Raw genomic sequence first — 9,989 nt, 5'->3', positions numbered from 1 at the left:
GTGTGTGTGTGTGTGTGTGTGTGTGTGTGTGTGTGGACAGCCCTTGCAGGAAACCAGGGGAGAAGTTAACACAAGACAGGAGTGTAGAATCCCCCATCCCGGCCCGATTTGACCACTGGCCAGGACCCTGTCCACCTTCCTCCTCCTGCCCCACCCCAGCCACCCACTTCTCCCCGTCCTCCTCTCCGCAGATAATCTCCTAACTGTTCCCTGCACCGCACCGGACACTCGGTAGCGATGCTACTTACTGCTAGGGAGTTACAGTCTAAGGGGAAGGGGCCGTACGTAGCTGGGAACGAAGTGTGAGGTGGGTAAGTTACAGGTGGAGGGAAGGGAGGGACCTCTAGGAGGCAGTGTGGGCTTAACTGGGCTAAGCGGAGACTGCAGGGATGAATAGGGAGGCTGAGCTGGGGAAGGAAAGGCCGTCCTGGAGAAGGAATGGCAAATGCGAAGACCTGGGAATGAGTGCTTTACACGTCGGGGGAAACTGAAGGAAATTCACTAAATCTGGAGTTGGACGTGAAGGAAGTGGGTGGGGCTTTGAGGCTTGGTGAGTTGGTCCAGGCCAGGCTGGAGGAGGTGGGCATGGGGTGCCTGGTCTGCAGAGCGCCGGATGTGGCCAGTCCCTTCCCCCGGGCCCACACAAACTTCTAACGATCAGATGCTGCTGAGAGTCCCCAGAGCTGTGATAAATGGAGACTGTTGGAGTTTTTAACTTTTGTAATTAATACGTGACTCCTGATAATGCAGGCAGAAAATTCTCCCTCCAGCCCTGCCCCTAGGAATATAGAAGCTAATACGTCTATACAGTTGCCTTTTTTCGAATCACAGATGGGATGGTACAGTGCTTGTGTGTTAACGCCAAGCCTGGCACAGGGCCCGGCTCAGTAAATATTTGTTGAATGAATGCGCAAAGAAAGGAACTGAGGACACTCCGCGAACCGCACCTCGCTGACCCGTGTGCCCGGAGTTTTGCGCTGGGCTTGGTGGAGGGGGTCTGCAGCGAGGCTCCCGGACTGGTTGCTGGCGGGCTTGGCCCTGCGGCGGGCGCTGGGAGGGGGTCCTCCAAACGCCGCCCTTCTCCCCAGCCCTGAATGAGCCCACCATTGACTACGGATTCCAGAGGCTACAGAAAGCCATCCCCAGACACCCCGGAGATCCCGAGAGGCTGCCCAAGGTACCCAGAGGGGGCGGGGGACCGGGGATGAGGGGGACCTGTGGCCCGGGCGGGGGGTAGGGGGTGGGCGGAGGGGACGCCCGGCCCCTCGGCCGCCCCCAGGGGCTGGCCCTCCGTCCCGCTGTCTCCTCCCCCGCCCCCAGGAAGTGCTGTTGAAGCGGGCGGCCGACTTGGCGGAGGCCCTGTACGGAGTGCCCAGCAGCAACCAGGTATGGCGCCTCCGCCCGCCTCCTCGCGCCGCCAGGCCGGGGGCTGTCCCCCTCCTGGCGCCTGCGGCTGCCCCGGCCGTGCCCCGCTCTTGTCTTCGCAGGAGCTCCTCCTGAAGCGCGCGGCGGACGTGGCCGAGGCTCTGTACAGCGCCCCCCGCGCGCCCGCGCCGCTCGGACCCCTGGCCCCGAGCCACCCTCACCCCGCCGTCGTGGGCATCAACGCCTTCAGCAGCCCGCTGGCCATCGCCGTCGGGGACGCCACGCCGGGCCCGGAGCCGGGTTCGTCCCGCCGCCCCGCGCGCAGCCCCCCGCGCCCGCCCGCCCGCGCCGCGCGGCGCGCCTGACCGCCCTCTCTCGCAGGCTACGCGCGCAGCTGCGGCAGCGCGTCCCCGCGCGGGTTCGCGCCCAGCCCCGGCTCGCAGCAGAGCAGCTACGGCAGCGGCCTCGGCGCGGGCCTCGGCGGCTACGGGGCGCCGGGCGTGGCCGGCCTCGGCGTGCCCGGGTCCCCTAGCTTCCTCAATGGCTCCACGGCCACCTCGCCCTTCGCCAGTGAGTGTCCCCGGCCCGGGGAGCCGCATGGGACTCAGCCCTGCCCCCTCCCAGCCCAGGGGGGTGGGGGGCTTCTGGCGACTGTCTCACCAGGGTCCACCCCGGCCTGGCCCTCGGGAGCCGGGCTAGCCCTTTTTGCGTGTGATCCTGTCTCTGCCTTTGGACGCCTGCCCCTCGACCCCACCCCTCGGCTGCATCCCGGGCTCTGGGGCCGGAGCAGTTCCGCACCTCTCGTCTCTTTGCGGATTGCAGTTGCACACCTCGTTTCTAGCCCTCCCCTCCTCCTGAAAAGGGCTTTAACTGGGCGGGGTGGGGGGAGGCATCCTCCGAAACCTGGCAGACCGCCGCCCGTCCGTCTTATGCCAGGACTTTGGGAGGAGGCTAGCGCCCCCTGCCGGAGGCCCTGGGGAACTAATGCCTCAGCCAAAATGGGCTTCTACCTGTCGGAAAAAGGGGTTGGAGGAGGGAAGATGTGGCTCCCTGTGATCAGCTAGGGAAGAGCAGGCAAAGTCTGTGTCAGACAGCTCGAGTCAGGGTTTGAAAGTCCAAATCAGGAGCTGTCAGACATTCAGCAAGTTACTTTATTTCTTTCAACTTCAGTTTCCTCTCTGTAAAATGGGTGCGGGTTGTTCTCAGATCTGAATGCGCCACTGTGCGTGAAGTGCCCAGATGTAGAGTTTATGACTTCACATCCTGCAGACTGCTCTTTCTGGCTGTGGGTTCGAGCCTGGGCTCAGCTTCTGGGACCCAAAGCCCCATATGCCCGTGTTCACCCAGGCTGTGAACTGCTGCTGTCCCTACCTAAACCCCTGTGTTTCCTGGCCCTCTGCCCAGGCCTGGCTCCACTTCTCCCACTTCCTCCAGATCTAGAATGGCATTCTTAAAGACTCTCGGGGTGCCCCTTGAATTTTAAACTGGTAGAGTCTGGACTACCAGCCCCTCTCCTCCACCACACAGTGCAGTCAGAAGTGGGGAACATACTGCCCCAGGGGGTAGAAGCCCTCCCATCTGGGATCTCCCCATTCAGCCAGAGGATCAAGAATTCTAGAGCAGCTTGCGCCCTGCTTCCAGCATCAGCTGGAAACACCCTGGACTTGCCTAAGAGTCAGTCCCATCTCGTGACCAGGTCTTACCCGGGTCCCCATCCATCCCCTGCATCATTCTCATTGAGTTTGCCAGGACATGCCTGAAATAACATCCAGAACTGCCCCAGCCAGAGGGTCTGGGGCTGTTTGCTTGGGCCTCCCCTTGGTCTTCTGCTTTGGCCACCAGCAACTCCCAGTTTGACCGACAAATCCCAGTACTACCCAAGCTACAGTAAGTGGCTGTGAACTCCCAGCCTTGAGAGATACAGTACATTTTCTGGCATCCATCTCAAGCCCTCCTTGGAGCTCCATGGGCCTCATCAGCTAGCCGTGAGCACTGTCTTAAAGAGACACCCCCACCCCATGCTAGCTGCTTGGACAACACTCAGATCACAGCCTTATTGGTATTCAGAGGAGAGAGGCAGGGAATCGGGCTTAGATGAGGAAGTAGAAAGGAGGATCCAGAGGTGCCCGAAGGCCCCAGGAGAGGAGGCCGCAGGAAAGAGGGACAGCCAGAGCCTGTGTGCAGGGCACTCCCTGGCTCATCCCAGGAGAGCACTCCATAGCCCTGGAGGGCCAGGAGGTTGCAAACAGGACGATGCAAGGATGTGGAGCTCTGTGTTTTTGTTTAAAATTGACTGGCTGGAGGAGGGAGATATAGGAGGCCTCCAGGCCCTGGCTAGGGGTGACAAGGACCTGTATGAAGCTTGCAGAGAACCACTTGCCCCAGCTCTGCTCTGAACCCTGATCTTTGACTCTAACCTTGGTACCTCAAGGCCCACGAATGTTCCTTAGCATCTCAGAATCCCAGTGCCTTCAGCAGGAACCCCGACCTATTCTATTCTTTCTCTTCCACATCTTTCATCTTTGGGGGTACCTCCCAATATTTGGTTTTGTTGGGTGTTCTGGTTTTGCTTTGATTTTGACCTAGTCTGGCCCTGTCGTTTCCAGCCCCAAGAAAGGGTCTTTAGAACCCCCCAAAAGGCAAGTGCTGGCCCAGGACCCCAGGGACTCCTAGCCTGCCTCCAGACCCTGCCCGATATTGGTCTCCCCAGGACCCTCACAGCAGCCCCCTAGTGAGGTCTGAGCCTGGTGCCTGGGTCAGCAGCCCACCTGGGGCCCACTGCCCATGCCAGGGCCCCAACCGAGCTGCTCACTCTGGTGCTGTCTCCCTGTTGTGTTTCCCACCGCCTTCCCTGCTGCCTGTCCCTCCCCGCCCCGCCCCGGAGTCATGCCCTCTAGCCCCCCGCTGGCCGCTGCCTCCTCCATGTCCCTCCCGGCCGCTGCCCCCACCACCAGCGTCTTCTCCTTCTCGCCTGTCAACATGATCTCCGCTGTCAAACAGAGGAGCGCCTTCGCCCCCGTGCTGCGCCCACCCAGCTCCCCACCCCAGGCCTGCCCGAGAGCCCACGGAGAGGGACTTGCAGGTGGGTGATCGTGCTGCTGCGCTACGGCCTGGTGGAGCGGCTGGCTTCAGGGGCCCACTCCGTCCACATCTCACCAGAGCCTTGTGCTGGTTGGCTAGGTACCCCTGGCGGGTGTAGAGCAGGGAGCTCTGCCGGGGTCCCAGGAGGTCCATCTGGATCCCACTTCCCTGGGCCCCATCGCTTGGGGTGGTCACCACTCTGAATACTGTCAGTTTGGCCACTTGACCGAGAAGACTCAAATCCCAGTTGGAGGTCTGGAAACCACTCCAAGGCCCCATCCCCATGCCCCATCCCCACCTGGTTGAGCCCAGAGCAAGGACCCCACACTCAGAGCTGGAGAAACCCCACACCGCCTACAGGCCTCTGACCTGGGCCTCTCCATGTCCACCGGAGAAACTGGGTCACTTGGCGGATGAAAGGAGATTGACTTTTTTTTTTTTAAGATTTTATTTATTTATTTGTCAGAGAGAGAGAGCACAAGCAGGGGAAGCAGCAGGCAGAGGGAGAAGCAGACTCCCCGTGGAGCAGGGAGCCTGATGTGGGACTCGATTCCAGGACCGGGATCATGACCCCAGCCGAAGGCAGATGCTTAACTGACTGAGCCACCCAGGCATCCAATGGGGACTGACTCTAGATGAGGGTTAGCCCAGGTCCCCCTCCCCCATTTTATGGATGTAGAATTGAGACGATGTCACCCCACCACATGCCACTAGTGAAATGGTTGTCATTTGTCAGTTATCAGTCTCCTTCAAGTCAACACCCAACTTAACAAAGCCTGGGCCCTAACCAGTAGTGTGTAGTGAGTCAGGGAGTCACATCCCTCAAATAAGATGATTCTTAGGGTGGGCTCATTAGATAATGCCCTAGAATGTTCTTTTCTTTTTCTTTTCTTTTTTGCCTTGTTTCCACCTTTTGGATATTTTTTTCTTAACCTGAGTGTGTCTGGAGCTTAAAATGTGAGTTTTGGGGAGCAGAAGGCCACTGATTTCTCCCACCAGCAGAGAGAACCGGTGGGGGCGGGGGTTTCGGCAGGGGAGAGGATGATGGAAGTGATGAATTTTGTGGACATCTGGGAGGGAAACATGCTGCTGCCGTGTGAGGGGTTTGTACTCCAAGAGGCTGACCTCTTTTCTGAGCTGGCACTGTTTCCTCACCTTGACACAGGCCCTGTGGAGGAAGCAGGGCTGCGAATAGGAGCCCAGAGTCAGCTTTTTCGATTGAGGCAATTAGGCAGGCAAGGGGCTGGGGCCGCACCTCCTAAGAGGCGTGAGGGGCACACCTCTAACTGTCTGCGGTGCCGAGCAGGCCAGGACCAGGAGCGGCCAAGCACCTGCCAGGCTCTCCGTAGCTCTGCCCTTAGAAAGTGCCGTATGTCCTGCGTGCTGTCCCCAGCCCCGAGGCACACAGGCAGGTAAGGTCCCCAGGCCACACCTAGCTTATGGTTCCTCTCTCTGCTTACCACAGACCAGCCTTTTGAGGATTCCGACAAGTTCCACTCTTCAGCCCGGGGGCTTCAGGGCCTGGCGTACTCCTAATCACGGTAGGTGTCCGGCTGGGCCTTGCTTCCTCCCCTGGCCCTGGATAGACTTTCCAAAACACTTTAGCAAGGGTGGAGACCGGGGTCCGAGTCTCCCTGTCCAGGGCCTACCTAGACAGCTGTCAGGGCCACCCCCCCGCCGCCACCCCCCTGCAGTGGCCCAAGCTGAACAAGTGGAGAGAAGTGGTTTCCTGTCCCCTTGCAGCCAGCCTTTTTCCAGGACCTTCTTCTCTCCCTCTCTCCACCAGGTCTGCAGGTGTTGCCCCCACCGAGCCCGGACTAGAGGTCCCTCGGGGATACACACTCACGTCCTGGATGGCAGCACAGACCGATGCAGAGCCAGGGCTTCGGGCAGACATCCGCCCAAAGGCCTGAACAGGCCTCCTTGTGCTTGAGGCCTCCAGCCCCACGGGCTTCTCTCACCTCCCTTTCTCGGGGCTGGTTGGAAGCCCTAGCACTGTGCTGATGCTCTTGGCAGGAGAGCATCCCGGGGAGCTACTGGGATGCTGGGCTTTCCTCGCTGGGTCAGTTCCTCCGGAAGACATGGACCTTGTGCTGACTGGACCATCAGGCGACAGGAGCAGGGGATGGGACTGTGGGAAAGAGGACAGCTCAGGGAGAAGTGGCCTGGGGAGGTCCTGTTTGTGTCTGACCCATCTCAGCTGGCCCAGCATCCCGACTTCTCTCCAGGGCAAGGGGTGGTACCCAGCAGCCTCAGGAGGCCTGCCCAGGCTCCCATGGAGCTTCCAATGGCTGCTTGACCCCCGTGGCTGCACCCTTCGAGGCCTGCACACTCATGCTTGCCACATTATGAATCCCACTGGGGGCTTTTGGTATGGAGGGTGCAGAAGAGGGAGCGCCAAGCCCCCTGAATTGTGGGTCTTCCTCCCCATGGATATCTCATGGACTCTGCCCCCCCCCCACACACATGACTCTGGCTGGCCCCGTAGTACCATGGAATGGGCCTGGCTGCCGCTGGCCTCATATTCTGCTCTACCGAGGTTGGAGAAAACAGAACAATAAACGCAGCCACAGGTGGCCACCCGGCCTCTCTTGCTGCTTCCTTGGCGTGGGTCTGCTTTTCTCAGCAGTTCTGCGGCTCTCCTGGGGCCCCTCCCAGCCGTGCCCCCATGCAGCCTTCTTGCACGCTTGGGCTTTTTCAGCAGCCCCCGAGGTCAGCTGAGCAAGTATGACCTGCCCCATGTCTGCTCTCAGGTACTGTTGGGGGTGCTGGGCAGGCTAGCAGGCCTGAGGACCTAGGATGCGGGCTCCACCCCAAGAGCTTAGGCTGGGAGCACAGTCTGGCCACTGAGGACTCAGTCCCCCAACTGTCCGGCCAGGACCAGGCAGAGGGTTGTCAAAGGATTTTCTGGGATCCAGAACAGTGCAAACAAAACACTCCTCAGTCCCTCAGAGGCTCAGAAGTGCCATCGATTCGGAACGGAGGTTGCAGGGCCTCACCTGGACAAGGCAGGGCCGGGTAGGGCAGCTTGTCCTGAGGTTGCCTAGTTGAACAAGTCCCAACCACCCCCCTCCCCAGGCGTAGGCACCTTTGGCTCTCCTGTCTCAGAGTTTGGGAGGAGGGGTAGTAAAGAGGCAAGAGTCCCAGGCTCATTTACCCCCGCTCCTGGAATGAATCCCTGCCATCCCCTGAGATGTGTCCCCTAGATCGCAAAGGTCTGGCTGGCTGACTCTGGAAGCCACTTTTTTGACCCACTGTCCAGGGAGCCCAGAGTCCAGCTCCAGGCTTCAGGCTTTCCTCTCTTCCTGGTGGTCCTCCTTGGCTCTGGCCTCTGGAAACTCTGCAACCCATGGTCCCATGTCCTGCAGTCCTCTGGACAAATACACTTGCCAAGGCAGATGGGCCACTCATGTCCTTCAGAGGCCTTCACTTCCTTCTCTTGTGTTCTTGGCCAATACCTGGGATTCATCTCACATGGGGTCCATGACGGGGAGAGCCTTCTGTTCATCTCCATGCTGCCCTGGCCTCCCCCTCAGTTCCTGCCTCCAGCCCATGTTGCACAGCCCCAAAGCCTGCCAGCCCACACCCCTTGCTCCAAACAGGGTCTGAGCAATTCCCACAGCCCAGGTCCGTTTCCACCCCCACCCCCACCCCGGCTGAACACCTGCAAAACTGTTGTCTGCACTGGGTGCAGGTGGTAGCTGGGTAATGGTCACCCTCTGGTTCCTGGGGTGGGTCAGGTGCATGGTTGATACAAAAGAGATGTGAGATCTTCCTCAAAGATCTCAAAACTGCTCAGGCCACCATCCGACTCAACACTGCCCACCCCCTGTCCACAGAAGGCAGGACTAAATCAGTGACTAAATGTTTGTTTTGGACTGAATTGTGTCCTCCCAAAATTCATACACTGAAGCCCTAACCCCGTCCCCCATGTGGCGTGTTTGGATGTAGGGCCTTTAAGGAGGTGATTAAGGTTAAATAAGGTTAGAAGAGTGGGACCCTAATCTGATAGAAACTGTGTCCTTCTATGAAGAGGAAGAGACTCCAGAGTTCTCTCTCCACTGTGCGAGGATACAGTGAGGTGTCCGTCCACAAGCCAGAGAGAGAGTCCTCACCAGGAACTGAGTCAGCTGACATCTTGATCTGGGACTTCTAACTTCCAGAACTATGAGAAAATATATTTCTGTTGTGTAAGCCACTCAGTCTCTGGTATTTTGTGCTGGCGGCCCAGGCTGACTCACACAATGTTCTTTCCCACGTGTCTTAGTTTGGGTTCCCCTAGAAGCAGAACCTGAGACAAGTTCCCTGCTGGAGAATTCTGGGAGTCAGTGTAGAGCACACCTCAGAGCTTTCCCACCCGAGTGGCAAAGAATCTGAAATATTGATGCTCCAGCCCTCATCTGCACTTGCCTGAGGACTGCTCCCAGGAGATGATCCTTCTGGCATTTCTGGTCTGCCCTCCCACCTGCAGAGGAAAAGCCACCAGTTAGGGTTTTGTTATAGAATGTTGCAAGCAAGTACCGGAACTGAACTGTAAGTCCAAAGAGATATGGGCAAGGCACCAAGAGCCTCTACTGCTAGCCCTTTAGAGAGAGAGAGAGTCTCTAGAAAGTCCTCTGCCTTCCTCCCACATATGTTTTCCAGCAGAAGCAGGCTGCTGCTTCTGCCCCCAACCCTGGGGATCTGGCAGCCTTTGGGGCTGCATTTAGCACAGGCAGGACCCACTGTGGACCCACTGTGGACAGGTTCTACCTTCAAGCGAAGGTAGGCAGCAGCTTTGACAAGCCCTCCGGCTGACTATTCTGCAAAATGCCTTTCTCCCCCCACCCCTACCCTGCCACCCATATGGGTAGGGTCCTTCTTCTTCCCAAAAGAAAAATCTCCCAGAAGAATGGGAAGTGCCATGCATCGGGAGAAAGATGGTCTTTTCAATAAATGACATTGAGTCCATGGATATTTATAAGAAAAAAACTAAACTGGACCCCTACCTCACACCATACACAAAAATTAATTCTAGGTAGATCGTGGATCTAAACCTGAAAGCTAAAAAAAATAATAGCCTTCATGCCTTTGAAGATAGACCAGAAGCCCTTTGCCAGAGTAACCTCCAAGGTCTGTTTTCCCACTGTATAATCAATTTTAAGAATGAGGCAAGCATTGAACGTGTTTGAGGTGGTTCAAATGGACCCTCCAAATATCTTTTCTCTTTCCTAGGATGACTTCTTTAAATAGCAAAAAGTTCATACATCACGGGGTCTTTCTCCCCCAAGAAGAGACAGGCTCTTCACTGTGATTCTCTGAAGCTCCTAGTTCCTGAGCCTTCGGTGACCCCCTCCCACCTTCCTACCCACACCTATACCCTTGAGCTTCCTTCCTCTGCCACCATTCAGTGGCGGTAACAAGACCCATCAGAGGATGGAAGGAAAGGAGCCACCTCCTTGAGGCTGCCAGGCTTGAAGACCGGTGGTCACAAGAAGACCCCCAACACACGAGGGTCCTGATGGGTGTACAGCATTGACCATCCCTGTGAACTCATCCTCCTA

The 9,989-nt window shown here is 58.0% G+C and overlaps 1 protein-coding gene across 2 annotated transcripts in view; it reads left to right on the top strand.

The window, feature by feature from the left end:
- The window catches only part of EBF4 (EBF family member 4), a 54,807-nt gene extending 47,755 nt beyond the window's left edge, over positions 1-7,052 (top strand). For both annotated transcript variants that reach the window (XM_040638075.1, XM_040638074.1), the window contains 7 exons: positions 1,089-1,177; positions 1,321-1,386; positions 1,488-1,665; positions 1,747-1,935; positions 4,250-4,447; positions 5,912-5,987; positions 6,233-7,052. In XM_040638075.1, the coding sequence (XP_040494009.1) occupies positions 1,089-1,177; positions 1,321-1,386; positions 1,488-1,665; positions 1,747-1,935; positions 4,250-4,447; positions 5,912-5,982 (791 nt within the window). In that variant the 3' untranslated portion in view covers positions 5,983-5,987; positions 6,233-7,052. The remainder of the gene's footprint in view (positions 1-1,088; positions 1,178-1,320; positions 1,387-1,487; positions 1,666-1,746; positions 1,936-4,249; positions 4,448-5,911; positions 5,988-6,232) is intronic.
- The last annotated feature ends 2,937 nt before the right edge of the window (positions 7,053-9,989 follow it).

Source organism: Ursus maritimus, unplaced genomic scaffold, assembly GCF_017311325.1.
Source record: "Ursus maritimus isolate PB19 unplaced genomic scaffold, ASM1731132v1 scaffold_22, whole genome shotgun sequence".
Classification (NCBI taxonomy): domain Eukaryota; kingdom Metazoa; phylum Chordata; class Mammalia; order Carnivora; family Ursidae; genus Ursus; species Ursus maritimus.
Note: the sequence above shows the minus strand (reverse complement) of the source record. Positions and strands in the feature narration are given on the sequence as shown.